Below are 24809 nucleotides of genomic sequence, written 5' to 3'. Positions count from 1 at the left end.
ACACACACAAACACACACTCACACGCGCTCACAGCTTTACAAAAGTCCCGTCTCAGCAGTTTTATTCTCGGTGAAAATACCAGAGCTCAGAGCTGGAGGTCAGTGACCGAGCGGCACCTCTGTCCGAGCAACGCGTCCAAAACAAGAGCGGCTTTACGGACTCTGCGGCGACACGGGGGAGGATCTACACGTGTCTCTATGGCTGAATGTTCTGCAGTTACCGTGGAGACACAATGGACACATGAGCAAAGTTGTAAGATGGTCTGAAAACTCAAGAAAAAAAAACACAAAAATGGATTTAAAGAGCACATTTTCAAATCAGTTTGTGTTAAGATAAAGCTCGGGTTAAAGTCTTATAGAGGTTCTAACAGAGTAGTGCTTACAGCTAGCATCACAACCCCAGGGCAGGAGCAGGGGGGGGTGACAGGAGCCCAAAGACACGACGGGGGGGAGGACACCGATATGCACGAGCAGATCTGTGGGGACACCGCGTGCTGCACCTTGGTTCTATAAATTGCAGCTGTGGGGGGTCACTGCGAGTGTCGCTCCTTCAGCCGAGCACTCCCCCTCCAGAGCCCTCTCCCTGTCGTACTGACACTGACCCTTGGGACCATTCTGAACTGCTACGGTACCTTGTGAGTCTCTAACCTTTTTCCTCCGGTGAAATCCTTTACAAAATAAAAGTATGAACTGAGTACTGTATTTTCTGGGTCATTAGCCGCGGTCTTAAGCCTCTAACCGCATCAAAAAACGACCGCACGCCCTGTAATCCAGAGCACTCCATACACGAATCCACTCGGATGTCCCAGTACGACTTTAGTAAACTACAAAGCCACAACACCCGCAGAACACACAAACACACACGGAGCAGACAGCGACCGCACAGCAAAACACACCCACAGACACACTCATCACTCCACACCGACGAGGAACGGAACGGAGGAACGAACCGAAAAAGCGATGAGCGCAATGTGCCACTTCTAGACACGACTGAACAACTGAGTCACTGCGAACACGCCGACAATCTGTTGGTCCCAGACACACCCTCCCTACACGCCACAACTGAACAAAGCCCAGAGTCACCGTGAACGAACAAACAAACAAAACCACTCACCCATCACACTGTTGGGTTTCCTTTAAAGTCCCACGCCGTTTATTTGTGAAAAAAGTTCGAAAATAGACCATTTAATGACAGTGCGTCTTATAGGCGAGTTTCATTGTTGACAAAAGAGCGCGTTGCATGCTGGGAATTATTTTGGTCGGCGGCAAGAAACACTAATTCTACATGAAGGACGGAGCGAGAAAACACGTAAAGGGTATTGATCCCGGTTATTTATCCACTCTAACAGCAGAGGACCCAAGACCATTTGACCAGAAATTGGTCATAAACATCGACGGACGACAAATCACCCTTTTCAACAAAAGGTGGACGAATCCAAATTTCTGGTCAGAATCTCCAACTACCTGGACAAATATTCACTTGGGCGACATCCACAATGACTTGGTGGAAACTCCTGGGCCATTCACAGCAGAAAAGATGAAAACCTCCAAGAGTCTGGATGTGTCGTTGAACTTGTTGGAGTCCACGGTTTGTTAGGATCTTCTACGTTTGCTCTGCGGATGTTTGAAAGTCGTTTAATTCACCGTTAGTGGTTCTTTTCACTCAGAATACAACAAAAACATTTTCCTTCTTCCGTGCTTCTATTTGTGCGTCCAATAATGCAGCAGGAATTTACCATTATCGGGGAGAAATACGCGAGGTTACACACTGTGTTTGACGCTATCGTGTTTCTTGCCTCTGACCAAAATATTTCCCAGCAGCAACGCGGGCTTTTAATAACAATGACGTCAGCTCAAACTCGCCTATAACCCAGAGCGACTAATAGCCCATAGAATACAGTAAAAATAAGTTCCACGGCCACAGAAGGGAACAGTCGGACGCCGATAAAACACAAACCATTATCCCTAAAGTCAGGCATGAAAATGAGACCTTTATTCAGAACAATACGTAGGATATAATTCATAAATCCCTTGGCGAGCTGCGTGGAAAGAAGTGGAGATCTACTGGCAGCTTCTGAGCTACAGGCTGGAGTTTAGTTTTAGTTTATTTATTTAATGAGACTGTGACAAAGTGGGAGTTGGGGAGTTACCTGGGGGGAGGTACTTCCTGTGGGCGAAGTAAAAAGCAAAGCAGGTGTCACCAATTAGGGGGATTTCTGTGCAGGTATTTGGTGTTTTGCTTTGAGTAACTTATTTTTTGTCTATTTGTATTTTTGTTGGTTAAACCCAGAGGTCTGTTTTTTTAAATAAATTTTGTCTGCGTAAGACACCTTTTTTTGTGTCATCTGCCTCCTACTTCGACCACTTTGGCCAGCTTCCCCACAGAGACTGACAGTGGACAATTGACCTTTTTCACAAACATCTGGTTAATGGTTTTCTGTGTCAAAATGTGTGTGTAAATGGTCACATTTTTCTACAGCGCTTTTCCACCTTCAAGGCCCTCAAAGCACTTTACAACAACGAACCACTCACACACTCACACACACATTCATAAACCAGTGCACACAGACTCTGGGGGTGCGGTGGGTTAAGTGTCTTGCCCAAGGACACAAAGACAGCATTCATCTGTGGGAGCTGGAATCACATCAGCCAAAACGTGGGTCAGTGGATCTGATGCTCAAACCAAGATGTTTTTTATGCCAAGAGTGGGATTCGAACCGCCTACCTTCAGATCAGTGGACGAACGCTCAACCAACTGAGCCACTGTCGCCCCAGTAAATGTGTGTGTACCGTGTTTTCCGGACTATTAGTCGCTCTGGATTTTAAGGCGCACTGTCATTAAATGGTCTATTTTCAAACTTTTTTCACAAATAAACCTTGTGGGACTTTAAATGAAACCCAACAGTGTGATGGTGAGTGGTTTTGTTTGTTTGTTCGTTCACGGTGACTCTGGGCTTTGTTCAGTTGTGGCGTGTAGGGAGGGTGTGTCTGGGACCAACGGATTGTCGGCGTGTTCGCAGTGACTCAGTTGTTCAGTCGTGTCTGGAAGCGGCATGTCGCGCTCGCTTTTTCGGTTCGTTCCTCCGTTCTGTTCCTCGTCGGCGTGGAGCGATGAGTGTGTCTGTGGGTGTGTTTCGCTGTGTGATCGCTGTTTGCTCCGTGTGTGTTTGCGGCTTTGTAGTTTACTGAAGTCGTACTGGGACACTGAAGTAGATTCCTGTATAAGGCGCTCTGGATTTTGGGGCAGCGTCTTCACAACCTGAGAAAGATTTTCATGGAGGACGGGACTCGAACAGACCTCGAAGAGTCGCGTTTTAGGTTTGTGGAACTTCGGTTTAATGGTTTTCTGTGTCAAAATGTGTGTGTAAATGTGTGTGTAAACATGTGTGTAAATGTGTGTCGTTTTCTCCAGCAGCTTCATAAATCTGCCCCATAACCAAATCTTCAACCAACAAACTCCACAAAGGATAAACATTCTAACATGAACAATTTATCCACAACGATCAAGAGAAGAAAGACCAAAACTTAAAGGAAACAACGAGCCACATTAGTGAAGTACAGAGTAAAACAAACAAACACTGAGAATATTGTAAGAAAACAAACTGTGAGAAAACAAATTAGTCATAATTGCAGAGAAAACGGCAATTATGACTAATTGCCCTGGAGGTGAAGCGCTCTCCCGCTGGGTGCTGCTGGGTGCCCGTCTGCAGGACCCCACTGTGCTGTTTGCCCACCGTCTGTCAGATTAATGTCACCAACTCACCCCCAGACACACACACACACACACACACACACACATACACACAGACACACACACAGACACACACACACACAGATACACACACACAGACACACACAGACACACACACACACACACACACACACACACACAGACACACACACAGACACACACACACACACACAGACACACACACACACACACACACACACACACACACACACACACACACACACACACACACACAGACACACACACACACAGACACACACACACACAGACACACACACACAGACACACACACACACAGACACACACACAGACACACACACACACACACACACACACACACACACACACACACACACAGACACACACACACACACACACACACAGACACACACACACACAGACACACACAGACACACACACATACACACACACAGACACACACACAGACACACACACAGACACACACACACACACACACACACAGACACACACACACAGACACACACACAGACACACACACACACACACACACACACACACACACACACACACACACACACAGACACACACACAGACACACACACACACAGACACACACACACACAGACACACACACACACAGACACACACACACACACACACACACACACACAGACACACACACACACACACACACACAACACACACACACACACACAGACACACACACACACACACACACACACACACACACACACACACACAGACACACACACAGACACACACACACACACACACACACACACACACACACACACACACACACACACACACAGACACACACACACAGACACACAGACACACACACATACAGACACACACACACAGCACACACACACACACACACACACAGACACACACAGACACACACACACACAGACACACACACACACAGACACACACACACAGACACACACACACACACACACACACACAGACACACACACACACACACACACACACACACACACACACACACACACACAGACACACTCCGTTTCTCTGTGGTTAATTCAAACACAAACTGTTTCTGAGTCAAACCAAGAACATATTAAAGTTGCATTATGTAACTTCCTGGTTGTTGTGGTTCTGTCACCTGCTTGTTTCTATGAATAAGCTGTTTCAAACAGTTCTACTTTACATTTACTCATTTACAGGTGGTTTTAAAGCTCAAAAATACCTAGAAAAACAGACATTCTGCAAAAATATCAAAATATCGTGATAATGTGATGATACAGTATTGATTTTCATGGGCTGCTATTGATATATCACCAAGAGTATTTTTGGTATTTTATTTGGTATATTATTTTACTAAGATGTGTGTTAAATCATTCAGTGGTTCAGGTAGAATCCATCACAAAAGGAGAAATTAAATTTGTCAACTGGACTTTCATCCAAATTTTATTTCTCCTTTTGCCGTTTATTTTACTAAATTAGTTACAGCTATAGTTTTGTTGCTTGTTTAGAGGAAGGAAACTCTTTTATGCAACACATTTGACATTGTCACTGCTGTGATGAGTAAAATGGGAGTGTTTCATATGAACTTTGATGAGGGCGTAGGTTTAGTCTCAGCTTTGGTCTGGACATGATCATCATCACGAATGTCGGACTTCCAGTCACTGAGCAATCCACACCGAGAAGGATTTTCCAAAAAAGTGAGCATCCAACCTCCATGTTTGTTTTCCCAGTGGGATGTGTCTATTGACAAAGTCGATCTTTTCAAGTCTTTTGAACCATATCACTTTTGTTTCTGGTTCTGATATTGTCATATTTTAGTTTTGGGATTCGGACATCGTAATCGTGTGGTAGTTGGATTCTGACAGCGGAAAACGGCTCGAGAAATTTGTTTGTAAACTCCATAAATGCAAAAGTGAATCAGATGTGTGTGACTCAAACTAGAGCTCGACCGAGATGGATTTTGTTGTGGCCGTTATGAAACCGATATAATGTGAGTTGGAGCTGCCGAAATATAATCGCCAATATATTTAGTGATGTAAAAATTCACTGTAAATCTTGAATTGTTTAAAAAACTTAGGTGGATTCTAAATTGGGTTTATTTAGGCAACATTTATTGTTATTCTGCCTTTTTACGTCATATTTACAGACAAAAGTTCGGTTAAATGGAATTTTTGCATCACATTCTAGACACTAGTGATGGGGATTCCAGTTCTTTTTGGAGAACCTGCTCTTTTGGCTCGGCTCACTAAAAGCAGCTGGCTCTTTCGGCTCCCAAGCGGCTCTTCAGATTGTTTTGTTGCAAGCAGGACTAAAGCAGGTCTAAACCAGGACTGAAAAAGGACTAAACCAGGACTAAAACGGACCTAAACCATGTGTAAAACAGGACTAAACCAGAACTGAACCAGGACTGAGTGTCGGGACTCGGTCTCTGTCTCTCTCCGTCTCTCGAGCCCAAGATTAGTCCTGGTTTATTTATTTTATGCTGAACTACAGCCAAATATGCACTTTTTTTCTCTCCTTTGCATAGGCATAATTCTGAAAGTTTCGTTTTCAGCCACTGTCAAACTACCACGAGTAAAGAGAAAAAAAGTGAGAGAAAGAGAAAACATGGCTCTTTGCTGTAAGAGGGGTTTCGTTCGTGACCGACCCATCACTAGTAGCTTGTAAAGAAACTACCGCTTTTAGCCTTTAGCCGTAAATACGTGCGCGCTGCTGTAATTAATTATATGCGCAAGTATCATCACACGTCTGTTCACAGCTCATTTACATATCAATGCAGGTCCAGTAACAAATATACGGCCAATATAGTCACTTTACAATAGACCAATAGAAGAGAAAACAGACTCTTTATGTGTGGGAGCTACAGCAGCTAATCGCTAATGAGAAAAAACAAAACTAGCTTCAAAGTCGACATATTTCCAACACTCACAATTCCGTTGGGAAGAGAAACAGTGTGTGACAGTTTGAGTCACACACATCTGATTCACTTTTGTATTTATGGAGTTCGCAAACAAATTTCTCGAGACGTTTTCTGCTTTTAGGATCAAACAACCGCACGATTACGACGTCCGAATCACAAAACTAAAATATGACAATATCAGAACCAGAAACAAAAGTGATATGGTTCAAAAGACTAGAAAAGATCGACTTTGACAACAGACACATCCCACTGGGAAAACAAACATGGAGGTTTGATGCTCACTTTTTCGGAAAATCTGTCCCAGTACGAATTGCGCGATGACCGGAAGTCCGAAATTCTTGACGCGTGTATTGATCGTTCCCGAAATATTGTTGTGACATGTCCCTACGCAAACCTACGCCCTTGAACTTTGCACAATAAGTGGTTTAACAAAGACTTTTAGAATCACAGACATGATTTAACCTTAATTTTTATTGAACCGAATCGATTTAAAATATATCATATCCAATGGAAAGTGCAATGTTTCGAGTTATGTGTCGTATCGGCAACTTCTTAGTGATACTCAGCCCTACTTTCCACAGATCTGACCTGTAATTTGGTTTGCTTTGGTCTCTAGGAAGACAAAAAGTTGTGAAACATTCCAGACTAAAATCAATAACACCTCCGTGGAGAAAAGCGTTTGACGGAGCCTCCACCAGAAAAGTTACACAATGCAGCTTTAGAAGTTCGGGACAGGCCACGGAAAAGAAGTTTAAAGTCCCCCCCAAAAAACGCGCTCACCTCTTCCTCCTTCTCATTTCTGAAGCAGAGACACGCCGCTCGCCGCTTGAAGCCCTCGCAGTCGTACGTCCTGGTCTGGTGGGGTTTAATCTTCATCATAAGTCACTAAAAACCGGGAACCAAACTCCAAACCAAAACGAAAATCTCGGTTTTTCGGCGTAAAATCCAGGTGTGCGCGTCCGTGTTCGGTGTGAGAGAGGTGAGAGCCGGTGTGTCCTTCGTGCCCGCGCGTCCCCATGTGCTCCGTGCGTCCGTGCGTCCGTGCGCGCTCCTCTCCGCGCGTAAACACACCCGCGCCCGACCAATGAGCGCGTTTTCTCTATTTTACGCCTCAAACCCAGATCAGAAATAGAAATGTAGAGCCGGAATTTACTTTTTCAGAGCCAAGACCCGCTTCTGAGTCGAATATTACTTCCTAGTTTAGTACATTGTTTTTTTTTTACGTCAAAAATTGTTTCATTCGCACAAACCCTGAAGATTTACGCGGAGTTCTTTTCTCAAACTTTTAAAAATATAATTTAATAAACCAAAACAAAACATTAACAAAACTCACACACATGTAAACTTAAACTGAGGCAGATAATTATACATGCAAAGAAACCAAAAGAAACTGACGAAGTGGTTAAAAATAAAATCCTAATTCTTAGACTTTAATGATTCACAAGGGAAATTATAAATTTAAGTTCCATGTCTAAGTCTAAGTCATAAGTCTAAGTAATAACTCTAAGTTCTAAGTGTAAGTGGTAAGTCTAAGTCTAAATCTAACTCTAAGTTGTAAGTCTAACTTCTAAGTCTAAGTTGTAAGTCTAACTCTAAGTTGTAAGTCTAAGTTGTAAGTCTAACTTCTATGTCTAAGTTGTAAGAATAACTCTAAGTTGTAATTCTAAGTTGTAAGTCTAAGTTGTAAGTCTCACTTCTAAGTTGAAGTTGTAAGTCTAACTCTAAGTTGTAAGTCTCACTTCTAAGTTGAAGTTGTAAGTCTAACTTATATGTCTAAGTTGTAAGTCAAACTCTAAGTTGTAGTTCTAAGTTGTAATTCTAAGTTGTAAGTCTAAGTTGTAAGTCTCACTTCTAAGTTGAAGTTGTAAGTCTAACTCTAAGTTGTAATTCTAAGTTGTAAGTCTAACTTCTATGTCTAAGTTGTAAGTCTAACTCTAAGTTGTAATTCTAAGTTGTAAGTCTAAGTCTCTTTATGTTAAGTTGTAAGTCAAACTCTAAGTTGTAGTTCTAAGTTGTAGTTCTAAGTTGTAATTCTAAGTTGTAAGGCTAACTTCTATGTCTAAGTTGTAAGTCTAAGTTGTAAGTCTAAGTTGTAAGTCTAACTTATATGTCTAAGTTGTAAGTCAAACTCTAAGTTGTAGTTCTAAGTTGTAGTTCTAAGTTGTAATTCTAAGTTGTAAGTCTAACTACAATGTCTAAGTTGTAAGTCTAAGGTCTAAGTCTTCTATAATGTTGAGTGTTTTGATAGATTTATTGTTAGAAATACTGTTTAGTGTTTGAGTCTTAATGTCGAGCAGAGCAGCGTCTCCAGCGTCTCTGTACGTGGCCCCTCCCACCAGAGCAGCACAAATGAAGACTTGTCTCTTTCCAAACGCTCTTAAAGGACGATCGTTTTGACTGTTGACCGTGACACCCTCATCAGAAAAATGTCCAACATGAGAAAAGTGGAGCCGAGTGCAGGATTTTACAACAAAAATTGACTTTTTCCTATTTACAGACAAGTTCATGTTAAAACTTTGTGTTGAAATTGTATTTTTCTTAAAGTTTCAGGTTGTTCATAATATTATAATGTGTTGTAAAAGAAAGAGTTCATCAATTAAAAAAGATTTCTGTAATAGATTTGTGTTTCTCTGCACAAATATTTGAACTTATTGTTATTTTTGGGGTTTATATGACATGAGTTTTCTGATCCGGACACTTTGGATCAAAGTCGGTTGGATATTTTTAAAAATGAGTTTAACACTCCTGCTGTACAACTTTTTAACTCTGATGAAATGAAACTCTTCCAAATTAAAGCTGCGCTCTGTAACTTTTCCAAGCGGGGTCGGACACCTGCTCGTCTTCAGTGAAAGGGCTGCCTGCGTCTTTGCCTGAAATGTTGCGTAGTGTGGCATTAAACGCTCATGTCGCCATCAGGGCAAGTTACAAGTCAGGTCTGTGTGGAGACGACTTCCGCTCACTTTCCTTTTTTTTCCTGAGTATTTTAGAAGAACAAAAACTCCTGTAATTGAACAAATACAGGACAGATAAAGGTTTGTGCAGACGAGACTTTGTTATGCAATTGTAAATTTATTTTTCCTCTATAATTTTGTGCGGTTTAAAGCCTTAATAATAATAATGATAATAATAATAATAATAATAATAATAATTTAGACTTTAAACTGCACAAAATTACAGAGAAAAAAGAAACAAACAGCTCTTACGGCGTGTGAATTTGTGATTTTTTTAGACATAAATTGCAAATGCAACAAACAAGAAAAAACAAAAATAAAAGCGATTTGTAATTATACACAGTGTTGGGGAGGTGACTTTTAAAATGTAATCCCCTACAGATTACAGATTACATACCCCAAAATGTAGTTTGTAACGTAATCCATTAAATTACTTAAAGTGAGTAATGTAATCTGAATACTTTGGATTACTTGATTTGCTGTAGAGAAACAAAGACGAGGAAATCTTCACATAAGATGTTTTGTCTGATAAAAGAAAATAAAAAGCCCAGAATTTACTGAACCAAACTAAAAGTTGTCAGTACTGCATGGTTTAGTCCTGTTAAATCCTGGTTTACTCCTGGTTTAGTCCTGGTTTAGATCTGGTTTAGATCTGGTTTAGACCTGGTTTAGTCCTGGTTTAGACCTGGTTTAGTCCTGGTTTAGTCCTGGTTTAAATCTGGTTTAGTCCTGGTTTAGACCTGGTTTTAGACCTGGTTTAGTCCTGGTTTAGATCTGGTTTAGACATGGTTTGGACCTGGTTTAGTCCTGGTTTAGATCTGGTTTAGACCTGGTTTTAGACCTGGTTTAGTCCTGGTTTAAATCTGGTTTAGTCCTGGTTTAGATCTGGTTTAGACCTGGTTTAGTCCTGGTTTAGACCTAGTTTAGACCTGGTTTTAGACCTGGTTTAGATCTGGTTTAGTTCTGGTTTAGACTGGTTTCTGGTTTAGTCCTGGTTTAGACCTAGTTTAGACCTAGTTTAGACCTGGTTTTAGACCTGGTTTAGATCTGGTTTAGTGTCCGGCAATGAGTGGAATTACCGAAAAAAAAAAAACAAACAAACAGTGGTTTAGCCCAAAATGTGAAAACAGGAAAATCCCTCTGTGTAATCCATTTATTCCAACAAAGTAACTGTAATCCAATTACCACTCACTGAAACAGTAACTGTAACTGAATACAGTTACTCATAATTTGTACTCTGATTACGTAACTCTGGTACGTGTAATCTGTTACTCCCCAACACTGATTATAGATAATGTTTTAACACTATATAATGCAACTTGAGTGTTAAAGTACTCAGAATATTCAGAATACGATACTCTGATTGGCCCAGAATACATGAGAATTCACATTTTAATTCAGGTGTTCTGTATTCTGTAAATAAATACAATATAATAAAGTATTTTCATCACTGCCCGTCACACTTCGGCAGCTCGGTGCTTCCCTCTTGTGGACAAACGCTGCGTTGCGCTAAAAACACATGACACTTAACAGTATCAATCAACAGATTTTATTTACAGAACATAAACAGATGCAAGTGGACCATTCATAGCATTCAGAAAACAGGAAAATAATTCAATTTCCCCCCACCCCAAGATTCAGAGAAATAATGAGTTTATAAACAGTGAATAAAATACAGGCTTTTTTAGGCCATTGGACTCGTGTTAAGATCCTGGAACCCGACCCTTCACAACCCCCCCGTCGTGCTGACAGCTCCGAGAAGCGACCGTGAGGACAAAGAAATGCACCAGAAGCAGCAGAAGCAGAGGTGAACGGTGAGAACAAGGCATCGTTAGTATGAGCAACAGTTTGTCACACAGGTAAGACAGGTCGTAAAAACATAATCGCTAAAACTAAAAGAAAGGTCCAGTCTATTCTCCGCCCTTCTACGCCACGGAGTTCGGAGCCGCCGGGTTCTGCTCTGCTCCGCTCCGCTCCGCCGGGGTGACGCCTATTTTTTTTAAAAAGCAGCAGGTAGCGGCGAGACAGAAGCATTTTTATCGACAAAGAAACGACAGAGAACGGCGTTAAAAAGAAAGATAAAAGTTCGAGCGTTTTCTAGTGCGTCTTTTCTTGGACTACACCGCCCCCTTGTGACCCAAACAGACACCGCGCGCACCAAAACCCGAAGTGGAGCGCGTTTCCTGTTTGAAGCGACTGTCGGCGGGCAAATGAAGTCGAGAGAGTAAAAACCTCAGCCCGTGCGCGTGACCGGAGTGAAGGCAGACACAGAGGACTATTGGATTGCGCGCGTGTGTTTGTGTGTGTGTGTGCGATTAAATCAACTGTCAGCAGATCTGTTCACTTACATATATGTATGTTTATAGAATAATATAGATGTATAGTTATCATTAAGACCAGAGTCCTTGATGCAAATGGAGTAGGAGGTCTTGGCCGAACATGAGGAGTTGCGTTCACACTTCCACTTCCGTCTCCAGATCGTCTACACTTCATTTTTGTTTCCAGCGTAAAGCCTGGTCCAGGACTTGGCTAAAAGGCAAAGGCAAAAGTTTAGATTAAAACGTGAACTAAAACTAAATAAAAACTAAAAAAAAAAACACAGAGCAGATTGTTTCCCGTTCACCTGTCTCGATGGCGATAGCTTCGTTGGCCTTCCACTGCTCGGCCACGTCGTTCGCTAGAGGGTCGTCGGGGTTGGGCGCGCTTAGTAACGCCTGAATCGACAGGAGGACTGTGCGGATCTGAAGAGCAGGTGACCATTTGTCTAAACCAAACAAAAAACAGAGAAAGAAAGACGGAAAAGTTTAACATTCACACTGTTATTTATTTAGCAAATATAACTCGACAATAAAAAGAAACACACTAGACAAAAAGTAGGTGCGAAGAAGAGGAAAAAAAAACAATAGGGCGAAATACTAAAGCCTCCACCTTATGAATACATTAAAAATTTTGCATTATCGTTGTGCATAAAAAGATATATATATAGAAAACTAACATTTAAACAGCATGGATTAAATTCTTTTGATTCAAACATAGATTAAAACACAATGAAACATCCACAATTGAAAGATGATCAAACATTTGCACGAAATATCAAGCAGTTCCTCAAACTCTTTTTAAACATCGCCTCTGATCTGCTTCACTAACCAGATGTGAAAACTGCTCCAGAATTTACAGCCTCAGTATCGTTGCAAAACTGAGCTCTTGATGTGACAAATTGGAACATGAAAATTATGAATTTGACGAGTTTTGTATCTGTGAATCTCTGCATTGGTTTTAAAACAAAATGTGAAATGTTTGGGGATCGGTGTTGAATTATAATGAATTTTATACATAAAAATACAAATTTGATAAATATTAATCTTATAAATATTAAGAATGTTCAGTGTGGTGAATAAATGAGGTTTATGTTCTCTAGCCAGAATTCCCATCTTTTTTTTCGATAATTTCCTTGTTTGAGCTCCTGATGAGTCATTTCCAGAGAAACACTGAAGACACGAATCGTTTTATCCCGTTCAGAGCGTCTAGAACAACCAAATACACAACAAAACCTGCCCATGTTTCTCCGATGCTGCTGAAGTCAGTGACATAGTGTGCCCGGTGTCATGGCGGCGTAAGTACCGTTTTCATAGGGGTGACGTGACGGTGCAAAGCCTCTATACACAAATCCACTCGGGTGTCCCAGTACGACTTCAGTAAACTACAAAGCCGCACCACCCGCAGAACACACAAACACACACGGAGCAGACAGCGACCGCACAGAGAAACACACCCACAGACACACTCATCACTCCACGCCGACGAGGAACGGAACGGAGGAACGAACCGAAAAAGCGAGCGCGACGTGCCGCTTCTAGACACGACTGAACAACTGAGTCACTGCGAACACGCCGACAATCCGTTGGTCCCAGACACACCCTCCCTACACGCCACAACTGAACAAAGCCCAGAGTCACCGTGAACGAACAAACAAACAAAACCACTCACCATCACACTGTTGGGTTTCCTTTAAAGTCCCACGAGGTTTATTTGTGAAAAAAGTTCGAAAATAGACCATTTAAAGTGACTAATAGCCCGGAAAATACAGTAATCAAACAGTTCCGTTCCTCGTCGGCGTGGAGTGATGAGTGTGTCTGTGGGTGTGTTTCGCTGTGCGGTCGCTGTCTGCTCCGTGTGTGTTTGTGTGTTCTGCGGGTGGCGCAGCTTTGTAGTTTACTGAAGTCGTGCTGGATTGTGCCGCGCAGCCATTTTTTGACGGGGTTGGAGGCTTAAGAGTGCATCTAATAGTCTGAAAAATATGGTAAATGTGCCCTGCGAGATCAAATCAAATCTGTATTAGAGCTGATCCACCGGCTACAGATCGACTATAGAGACATTATTTAAAATTTTGGTAACACTTTAGATTAGGGAGCAAATATTAAAAGTTAGTTAATAGTAAAATGCGTAATAAGTGCTTAATTACAGCTTTGTCAGTATTTATAAAGTACTTTTAATGCATTTTTGTCTAAGGTGGTGTTTTGCGAGTACTAACACATTAACTATTTTCTTCCCATTAAAATAGTGGAGATCACAACTGATGTTTTTGTACAAACACTGAACTCTTAATAAACATTAATAAGTGTTTAATTAATACTAACTAATAACTAAGTAACAGCTAATTACCAAAACGATTACCACTTAGTTAGTGATTAATATCTGGTCCCTAAACTGAAGTGTTACCAAATGTTGTTCTGATTTTATATTCTGTTTGTTCTGGATTCAATGTTTAAGCAAAATTATTATTAAACATTTATTTTATAAGAAAAGGTTTAACATTACAGATCTTGAAAGAAGAGAAAACATGCAGATGTTGCTGAAATTTGTTAATAAATATTTAGTTTGGCCCACGAAAGTTTTGGTCAAAGTTTAAAATTTTGGCCTCTGTGCGTTTGAGTTTGACTCCTGTGTTTTAAAATTTTCGACTAAGCCCTGATGAAGACCAGTCACGGCCGAAACACGTAATTGAAATAAAGTCCTTTTACTCGCATGAATTTAACTTTTTTTTTTGGAGTGCCTGGATTTCGTTGTGTCTAAAATATCACGATAAATCCTGATACTAAAACGAAGGACGATATATTGTGACTTATCAATAATTTTGTATAATATTATGGTTGAGTACATTCACATTTCACATTTTTAAATCATGAAAATAGTAAATGGAACTTACTAATTTTCATGAAAAACACACGGCTTTAACGCTTTTTGAATCGATGTGAGAATCACGCAGTGAAGTATCGCAATATATGACTGACTCGATATTTTCGAGTAGACTGAATAAAGAAGTGGACGAAGCGAACGTGACGTCGCCCACAGCGTTCGGCTCGAGTCAAATGAAGCTCCAGTTCCGTATTTGGAATTCCGACTGAGTATCATAGCAACCGAAGAGCCAATCAGGAGTAGGCGTGTGCAAAAATACTGAAATATCGATTTATCTTATTGTTTAATTCGATGATACGGTCGTAAATATCGTGAGTTACTGTATCGATATATCGCCAAGAGTATTTTTAGGTATATTTTACTAAATTATTTGGTGTAAGAGCTACAACTGTGTCGACAATTTCACCGTTTTGAGTAAAATGAACGTTTTTCAAATTAATTTTGCCCTGACGAAGACCATCTTGCCGGTCGAAACGCGTTGACGTCCCTTCATGAAATACATCGGGAGTGCCTCGGGTTTGTACCTTGCCCACTTTTACATTTTCCAGTAAGGGTCATTTTCTGTTTAAGACAACTGTTTTAACCCTGTTTTAACGTCTCGTTCTTTCTGCCTCGGAGCTCGTCTCGCAGCAGCCGCTCACGTGACCAAAGTGTGGAAGTGTCGGCCCCTCCCCCGACTGCTTCGCTCTGCGTGTCGATCGCTTCAGTGTATCGAAGCGTTTCATTGGCTCGGCGAATGTTCCGCTCTGTGATTGGTTCAGAGTGCTTCAGAGTGTTCAGTGCACTTCCGTGGTTTGACGAGCGCTGAACTGCTGCAGTATAAAAGATGCACCAATATTTCTTGAAAATGTTGGAGAGTGAGGAGTATTGTGTGACGTTAGTGGTGATTTTGGTGACTTTTGCAGACTTTTGGCATTTGTTTCATTTTCGATGGCATCTACAAGTGGAAAAAAGCGATCCATGGTTTGGGATCACTTTGATCTAATTCCACCAAACAAGGTCACCTCTTTTCTTATTTACAGCAAGTTATTTATGTTGCTCTTTACATATTTTAAATCATCATTATTATTGTTGGTGTTGTTCGGTACGGTGTCGCTCTGCACACAAGTATTGTCTTACACTAACAATACTTCATCGATGTTGAGACACCTGAGGCCAATGGTTAAATTTGTCCACTAGAGGTCAGTGTTTCTCCGAGGCCTCAGACACGTTGAACCATTTGAGACGATATTGCGACTGAGGTGTCAATGCTTCACGAGGCTCTGTTCGCCCATCACTACCTGTACGGCTATTTTTTACTTTATAACCCAGTGAAGCGCTCTACCTCTACCTCTATTTCATTATTTAACTTTTCACAGACTTAGCGGACTTTTACTATCACAGCCATGATTTAGTCTTGGTTTTTCATTGAACTGTATTAAATTATTCCTAATTTATTCTTATTCTATTTCTTTTTATTTATTTACTGTAATTTATTGGATCGTTTGCATCGTTGTCTGTTTTTGTATGCTTTCTGGATGCTGTTTTTATGCTGCTTGTACTGTTCTTTGCTGCTTGTACCGCGCTTTGTAAACCTTGTGTTTAAAAGTGCTTCATAAATAAAGATGTATTATTATTATGATTATTATAAATCGATTTGTAATTTATCGTATCAAATCGTATTGAATCAAAAGCGCACTGTATCGAAAAACGTATCGTGTATCGAGGTATGTATCGCATCGCCCCGTCCCGCTGCACCACTGGTTTGGGAGGGGGCGGGCGCTTTACAACGCTGTCAATCAAACCGGTTTCTAGCAATAACGGGCGGGACCTCGAGGAAAGAACTCGTCTGATTGGTCTGTTATTAATGCTCAGATCTTGATTTACAGACAAAATAGTGAAATAAAAATCAGTAATCAGAGTACAAATTATGAGTAACTGTGTTCAGTTACAGTTACTGTTTCAGGGAGTAGTAATTGGATTACAGTTACTTTGTTGAAATAAATGGATCACACGAAGGGATTTTCCTGTTTTCACATTTGGGGCTTTATACCTTTTTTTTTTTTTCTGTAATTAAACTCATTGCCGGAAAATAAACCAGGTCTAAACCAGGACTAAACCAGGAATAAAACCAGGTCTAAACCAGGTTCAAACCAGGTCAAAAAAACAGGTCTAAACTAGGTCTAAACCAGGACTAAAACCAGGACTAAACTAGGTCTAAACCAGGTCTAAACCAGGTCTAAAACCAGGTCTAAAACCAGGTCTAAAACCAGGTCTAACCCAGGTCTTAATCCAGGTCTAAAACCAGGTCTTAAACCAGGTCTAAAACCAGGTCTAAACTAGGTCTAAACCAGGACTAAACCAGGACTAAAACCAGGACTAAACTAGGTCTAAACTAGGTCTAAAACCAGGTCTAAAACCAGGTCTAAAACCAGGTCTAAATCAGGACTAAAAGAGGATTTAACAGGACTATGCTGTGTGGACGTGTTTCTTCTTCTATCAATAATATTTTTAATTTGGTTCAGTAAAGACTTGGCCTTTTATTTTCTTTTATCAGACAAAACATCTTATCTTACGATATCCTCGTCATCGTTTCTCTACAGCAAATCAAGTAATCCAAAGTATTCAGATTACATTACTCACTTTAAGTAATTTAATGGATTATGTTACAAACTACATTCTGGTGTGTGTAATCTGTAATCTGTAATCTGTAGGGGATTACATTTTAAAAGTCACCTTCCCAACACTGACCCCAGGATCATGTAGAGTTGGTTAATACAAACATTTTAAGACCAGAAAGAGACGCCCGACAGCAGCAGATACAGAGAGAGAAGCCCAGTCACTCACCTTTTAAAATGTCAAGGCATATTCTTCCCAGTTTGTCTACATTGGGGTGATAGATTTTGGTCATGAAGCGGACTTTCGGAGCTGCCATGGGGTATTCCTCTGGTAAAAAGAGTTCAAGCTTAAAGGTTCCTCCCTCAAACGGAGAGTCCTGAGGTCCGGCGATCACCACGTGAAAGTAACGCGCGTTGCTCTCATCAGGAAGAGCTTTAATGCCTGGAACCGGCTCTGCCAACAAGCGCTGAGTTTCCTAAAGGGACAAAGAAATAAGAGCAAACATGAAGGACTGAGATTTCCACATCACAGAGTGGAACTGTAGCTCGAGGATTTTTTTTTTTTATTCCTGACTGTTTTGTTGTAAACGGTGCACAAAAAGAGAAGGAACTTTCAGAGGTGAGAGAGTCATCACCAGAGTTAAATGTTCCTCCGCATCAGCAATCTGCTCAAAACAAATACAAGAATTTCCCTTTTAAAAAAGTGGAAGTTGTGGTTTTCTGTGCATCAAAGCAGATGTAACATTTAAATATGAATAAACAGAACAAAACTAAAATAAACTTATGATTCTAACTGTGGAAACTTTCTGACATGTTTCAGATAAACCACAGTCACAGCGGTGCCGTCAAACACAGTAGAGGAGCTCCGGGTTTCGGGCTCCGGGTTTCGGGCTCCGGGTTTCGGGCTCCGGGTTTCGGGCTCCGGGTTTCGGGCTCGGGCTCCGGGGAGCTTCGGGCTCCGGGCTCTGAGCTCCAGACTCCGGCTCTGAGCTCCAGACTCCGGGCTCTGAGCTCCAGACTCCGGGGAGCTCCAGACTCCGGGCTCTGAGCTCCAGACTCCGGGCTCTAAGCTCCAGACTCCGGGCTCTAAGCTCCAGAGAGCTCCAGACTCCGGGCTCTAAGCTCCAGACTCCGGGCTCTAAGCTCCAGACTCCGGGCTCTAAGCTCCAGACTCCGGGCTCTAAGCTCCAGACTCCGGGCTCTAAGCTCCAGACTCCGGGCTCTAAGCTCCAGACTCCGGGCTCTAAGCTCCAGACTCCGGGACTCCGGGCTCTAAGCTCCAGACTCCGGGCTCTCTAAGCTCCCAGACTCCGGGCTCTAAGCTCTCAGCTCCAGACTCCGGGCTCTAAGCTCCAAGCTCCAGACTCCGGGCTCTAAGCTCCAGACTCCGGGTTCCAGACTCCAGACTGATTTTAACTGTGGAAACTTTCTGACATGTTTCAGATGAACCACAGTCACAGCGGTGCCGTCAAAGACAGAAGAGGGGCTCCGGGTTTCGGGCTCCGGGTTTCGGGCTCCGGGTTTCGGGCTCCGGGTTTCGGGCTCCGGGTTTCGGGCTCCGGGTTTCGGGCTCCTGCAGCGTGTCTGTGTCTCTGCGTCTTTCAGCCCTTTTACTGCCTGAAGTCAAAGCTCCTCTGGCCTCAGTCTGACAGGTTTAATGCAAATGTCTCAGATTCGGCTCCTCAGATTCGGCTCCTCAGATTCGGCTCCTCAGATTCGGCTCCTCAGATTCGGCTCCTTTGCTCCTTTGAGTCTTAATCTAAAACCATTTGTGTGAAGAGGACTGAGGTTCCAGAGGTTCCAGAGGCAGGAGAGGTGAGTGTTGGTCTGATCTGCTCGCGGTTCAGTTCCTGAGTCGCGCAGAAAATGCTAACTAGCCGGTTTAGCTTAGCCTGAGTTAGCTCGGGGTTTTAAGCCTCATTCGGGTAATTTACCGTTTTATGAAATGCACCTGGATAATCTGTGCATTATTCATCAGTTAGTAGAAGGATCGGTGTATTTTAGCCCCGAATCCGCCACATCTGAACATAAATAAAGGAAAGTTAATTTAACAAACGAGCGTTAGCATCTCTGTGGCTAACAGTTAGCCTCCAGGACTCGGGCGGTGAACTCAGATCCGCTTAAACTCACAGATTCACAGATGGGCTTTTGATTTGCGAAGGGAAACGTAGAGACGTGTTGTAAAAGGCTGTGGTGTGTTTGTACCTTTATGATCCTGCGAGGCAGACCTGCCATCTTCACTTTAGTTCGGCTCCTTCAGCAGCGCAGACTCACACTGACAGACCCACTGCTTCCGGGTTCCGCACGTCACGTGGTCACGCCAAAGCGCCGCTCCTAAAGTGTGCGTGCGCGCGACCCCGAGCCCTGCGGACTTACGGTAACGTGCATGTGCGCGTGCATGTGCGCGCGTGTGTGTGGTGGGTTATTTACACCAGGGTCTGCAGCCTTTTTCCTCCAGTGAAAAACTTTTACAAAACAAAATGAAGAAACAGAGAGAAGAGAAAAGCGCCGGCCTCAGCAGAGGAACAGAAACTTTTATAATTTTATGAGTGCACAAAGTCAGACATCAAAATCATCACTGTTGGGCAAGTTACTTTGAAACTGTAATGCGTTATTTATTACCTATTACTGTCATTTCAAAGTAATTCGTTACATTACAATATTACTGCATTTAAAATGTAAGGCATTACATTACTATTGCATTACTTTAAGTTACTCTCACCAAAATAACTTTTGCGCTGTATATGGACTGAACCAGGACTAAACCAGGTCTAAACCAGGACTAAACCAGAAGTGAACTAGGACTAAACCAGAACTGAACTAGGACTAAAACAGGACTCACTGTCAGGGACGGGCTCGAAGGTGACGCAGGAGAAAGGAGCGGCTCTGCTCCGCACCTCACGGAGGTAAGAGCGGCTGTCGCCCGATCGCTCTTTATGGACCCTGCTGCTCAGGCTCGCGGCCCTGATTTCAGCAACTATTTGCAGGTACAAGACCCGGACTCTGCTACAGCGCGTACTTCTACCTTCCTTCAGCGTGTCCAGAAGTCCAACGATGGTTTGCATCGTCCTCTGTCTTTTGGGTGTGAGCGCAGGAGCCTTTGTCGGTGCAGAAACGTTTCGTCGACGTTGTGGGTTTTCGTCGGGAGAGAAAACTTGCAACCGTACAGCACTTCAGAATCACACTGATACAGATTGAACATGTATTTAAATTTGGCAGCTGAACACATTCTGTACTGTACAGGAGACAGGAGTCCCTCAGCCAATCAGGACGCAGCGGGAGGAACACAATACACATTCATACAATGTGAAAAAAAAAAAGGCATGCAAAATTGCACACAAAAAACAAAAATCTGCGAGACCGCGAAAAGTGAACTGCGATAGAGGGAGGGACGAGTGTAAACCAGGTCTAAACCAGAACTGACCCAGGTCTAAACCAGGTCTAAACAGTGTGGAGTTCTTTGTCAGTCCTTTCGCCCGCGGTTACCTGAAGGTCTACGAGGAGCATCTCCAGCGTTTCACCGCTGCTGATATCGAGGTGATTTTAGCGAATTTGTATGAAGAAAAAAACACCACTTCAATCCAGGTTAAAAAACAAACAAACATTGTAACGCGCGTTACTCACATTTGTACCGAGTAAAATATTACTATTTTTTCCCCTGTAATGCCGAACATTACTGCGTTACAGCAAAAAGTAATGCATTACTGTAATTCGTTACTTTTATAACGCGTTACTCCCAACACTGAAAATCATACATGTACAATATTAATACACATTTAATTAGTCAATTTAGACATATTCAGCACAATCTGTGTAATTGAAATGTCTTGGTGAGCTTCTTGTCAGGGGGCGGAGAGCTGAGACCCCTGATATAAACAGTCTGTGATACACAGTAACAGATCACATGTAGTGGAGTTATAATTTAGTTATAGTTATATATACCCACTCATTGCCAGAAACTAAACCAGGTCTAAACTAGATCTAAACAGGACTAAACCAGGACTACAACAGGATCTAACAGGATTTAACAGGTCTAAATCATGCTGCGTGGACGTGTCTCTTCTTCTATCAATAATATTTTTAATACAGTTCAGTAAAGTCTGGCCTTTTTATTTTCTTTTAGCAAAGAAAATATCTCATGTTACGATATACGATAAGTAATTTAATGGATTTCGTTACAAACTACATTTTGGGGTCTATAATCTGTAATCTGTAACGGAATACATTTTAAAAGTCACCTTCCCAACACAGACTGTATAAATAAACATCTTCCATCAAACACAGGCTCTGCTACAGGAGCTGAAGTGGTTAATATCTTATATGAATGACCTAATAATAAATTCACAGATGCTAAATTCTAGATATAAGTGCTTGAAATCAGTCTGACATAACAGACGTTCATCCACTCATATTAATCATAAACTAAATTTAAGTGTGTTTGATCTAGAATTTAGCAGAATTTACAGTATTTTATTTTTGAATTTGGCGTCTGAGAACTTATTTTCAGGCCATGAACACTAATCACAAACTGGTTTTAAGTCTGTTTATTTAAAACTTAACATTAATAAACTTATTTCCAGCCCGTAAACACTTAACACAGATGCCTCATTCTCGTCTAGAGGTCGTTTATTTTAAGGGAACTTGCCAAGTAAAATGATCTTGCTGCGTGGACAGATCATTTCAATACTTTTATGTCCAATTTCTGGTAGATTTAAGTGTTTATGTCTTACATTTTGGCCAAGCTTTTTTACAGTGTGAAGTGTTGCAGAGAAAACTAGGGTAAATGGGAAGTGGCTTATTTTAAACATTTATTGCCTCAATTTAAGATTTTCTGACTAGCTGAGTCATGGAAGAAATATATGTGACAAATTTTAAGATTTAAGAACCAATTCCGAAATCAAAACAGTAGATCATAAATCTGAAAACGAGATGAAAAACCTGATATAAGTTTTAAAATCTTGGCCAGATCAGAGAAATGTGGTCCCGGTCAAGCAGAAGTAAACAACAAGGCCAAAAATTCAAGTTAATTCATCTGATATAAAAATGTATTGAACAGATACATATGTACTCTAGTTTATCAAACTGTTGACCTTTTTTCTGTACCATTTTTGGTTCTAAAGTTCCATACGTTTTAAACAGACCATGTATGAAACATGGAACAAAAATTATTTCCCAAATTTCAAAGACCTGAAAATCATGTATTTCATCATATCTTGTGTTATTCGATCTTTAAACTGTTGATGAAGGTATAGGATTTAAAAAAAAACGTATTTAAAATGATAAAAATTTGCTTGGAAGGACTGACATATTTTATAGAAATAGTTTCCTTTCATTTTGAAGTAATATGAAAGTATTCAGAAGAAAAAAGTGACAAATGATGTAAAATCCTGCACCTTCTACTTGTTTGTACAATTTTCCCTCCGTTACTTTTCCCTCCGTTACCATGAACTTTCTTAATAAAAAATCTCATGAGTCAAAAAGTAAGAGGTTTTTCAACCTAATCTTGTACCATATGGTAGAAAACTATATGAAGCAAAAATATTCAAACCAGTTTGTTAAGGATATGGAAGTGAGAACCAAGAGTTATCACTTTTTGGATTTATTGACCAAAATGTGCTGCATATTTCATTCCCTCCGTTACCGACATGAGTTTTTACATTTTTTGTCAACAACTTGAAAGAATCTCACAGGTTTAACTTGACCCTGTTGGAGTGTAACTCTTTCCTACATTCTGATACTTTACTTATTTCAATAGTTCCTCTAGTTTCTGAATAAGAGACATTTGAATGTCAAAAATCTGCCCCTGTTTCCCTCCGTTACCACTTGACCCATGTGCAGTGTGCTGGATCTTCTCCACAGTTCTACAGAAGCTTCTGGAACAAACAGAGGAACTAGAGCCTCCGCAGACTCTCACACAGACGTACGTCCACTTCCGGGTGCTGCAGGCCAAAGTCACGAATGTCAAGTCTCACCAGGGATCAGGCGAAAAAAAACAAAAACACACACACACTTGGACACTAATGTTCTGTCTGATTTTACACACAACCAGAAGCTCAAATGCTGTGTTTAAATGATTTATTCATACAACTAATTTCTTACATTTACTGCGAAAATCCACAAACAGACCTTTATTACACATTTATTACACATTTATTACACATTTAATTATATGAAATAACAGACAGGAGTTATTATTATTCATGGAGTTCTGAGGGTAACATGGACAAATTTAAAACCCTAGAGTGTGACTGACCCCAGTTTGTGACAGACCCTAGAGTGTGACTGACCCTAGAGCAGGGGTGGGCAAACTGCGGCCCTTTAAACCTTTTAATCCGGCCGCCGAACTGGAATAAATTACAATAATAAACCTTGTTGATGTTTTATTTTTCCTGCATTTCCGGCGTTTCCCAGTAGATGGCGCACTATATATACATTAAGGTGCGACGTATTATGTTGGCCGCAATGCTTTATGGGAAAGTGTTCTTACAGGAGATATTCGGACCATGAGTGAAGTAGAAGTGTTCAAGACAAAGGCTGCACTGCTTCCATTTTAATTTGGTAGAAGTTAAACATGGAAGATTTGTAGACTCTAAAGGGCCGTTCACACCAAGGTGTCAAAGCGTCCAGTTTCAATGTAAAGTCTACGTGGACGCGCGACTAGAGCGTCCTGCCTTTTTGCGGCGCGTCTTCAGCGTCAGCGCGGCGCGAATCTGGCGTCAGCGCGGCGCGTCTTCAGGGTTTTGGCGTCAGCGGCCAAGACGCGCGTCCAAGGCGTCAGCGTCAAGAAGTTGAAAATGCTGAACTTTTCGCGTCAGACGCGCCGCGTCGACCAATCAGGGACGAGTATCCAGTGACGCAGCGATGTTATTATCAGAAAGCAAGACCCGAGAACCAGAACGAGAACCACAAACATGAACGGAGCATAAAAATATACGCCACAATCACCGAGCCGATCGCGAGGACTACACCAGGAACGGACCAGGACTAAACCAGGACTAGACCGGGACTAAACAAGGACTAGACCGAGACTAGACCGAGACTAAACAAGGACTAGACCGGGACTAGACCGTGATTAGACCAGGACTAGACCGGAACTAGACCGTGATTAGACCAGGACTAGACCGGGACTAGACCGTGATTAGACCAGGACCAGACCGGTATTAGACCAGGACTAGACCGGGACTGATCCAGTGTCATTAGTGGAGTATAAATATATATACGCCCCAGTCGTCGACCCGATCTCCGCCGTTGATGTTTTATGTCATAAAAACACTCAAGTCTCTCTCAGTCTGGTCTGACATTGTTTCGGGAAAAGAGCGGGACCGGGCTCTTGTTTCCAGGGCAACGGACGCGCGTCAAGTATTTTTGTCCCGTTCGTCCACGGCGTCAAAGATGCG

The 24809-nt window shown here is 41.8% G+C and overlaps 2 protein-coding genes across 2 annotated transcripts in view; both read right to left on the bottom strand.

The window, feature by feature from the left end:
• nudt4a (nudix (nucleoside diphosphate linked moiety X)-type motif 4a) overlaps nucleotides 1–7981 on the bottom strand; it is a 29834-nt gene extending 21853 nt beyond the window's left edge. The window contains exon 1 of the mRNA XM_055155713.1: nucleotides 7449–7981. Coding sequence (XP_055011688.1) covers nucleotides 7449–7547 — 99 coding nt within the window. The 5' untranslated portion in view covers nucleotides 7548–7981. The remainder of the gene's footprint in view (nucleotides 1–7448) is intronic.
• Nucleotides 7982–11152: 3171 nt separating this feature from the next.
• ube2na (ubiquitin-conjugating enzyme E2Na) lies at nucleotides 11153–19758 on the bottom strand. Its single transcript, XM_020931398.2, has 4 exons — nucleotides 19618–19758; nucleotides 17642–17888; nucleotides 12243–12383; nucleotides 11153–12148 (listed from the first exon to the last, which is right to left on the bottom strand). The coding sequence occupies exons 1-4, from the start codon at nucleotides 19645–19647 to the stop codon at nucleotides 12102–12104; spliced, it is 465 nt and encodes a 154-aa protein (XP_020787057.1). The 5' UTR covers nucleotides 19648–19758; the 3' UTR covers nucleotides 11153–12101.
• Nucleotides 19759–24809: the final 5051 nt, after the last annotated feature.

Source organism: Boleophthalmus pectinirostris, unplaced genomic scaffold, assembly GCF_026225935.1.
Source record: "Boleophthalmus pectinirostris isolate CB_2022bp ecotype Guang Dong unplaced genomic scaffold, ASM2622593v1 HiC_scaffold_2, whole genome shotgun sequence".
Lineage (NCBI taxonomy): Eukaryota > Metazoa > Chordata > Actinopteri > Gobiiformes > Gobiidae > Boleophthalmus > Boleophthalmus pectinirostris.
This window is presented reverse-complemented; position numbering and strand designations above follow the sequence as displayed.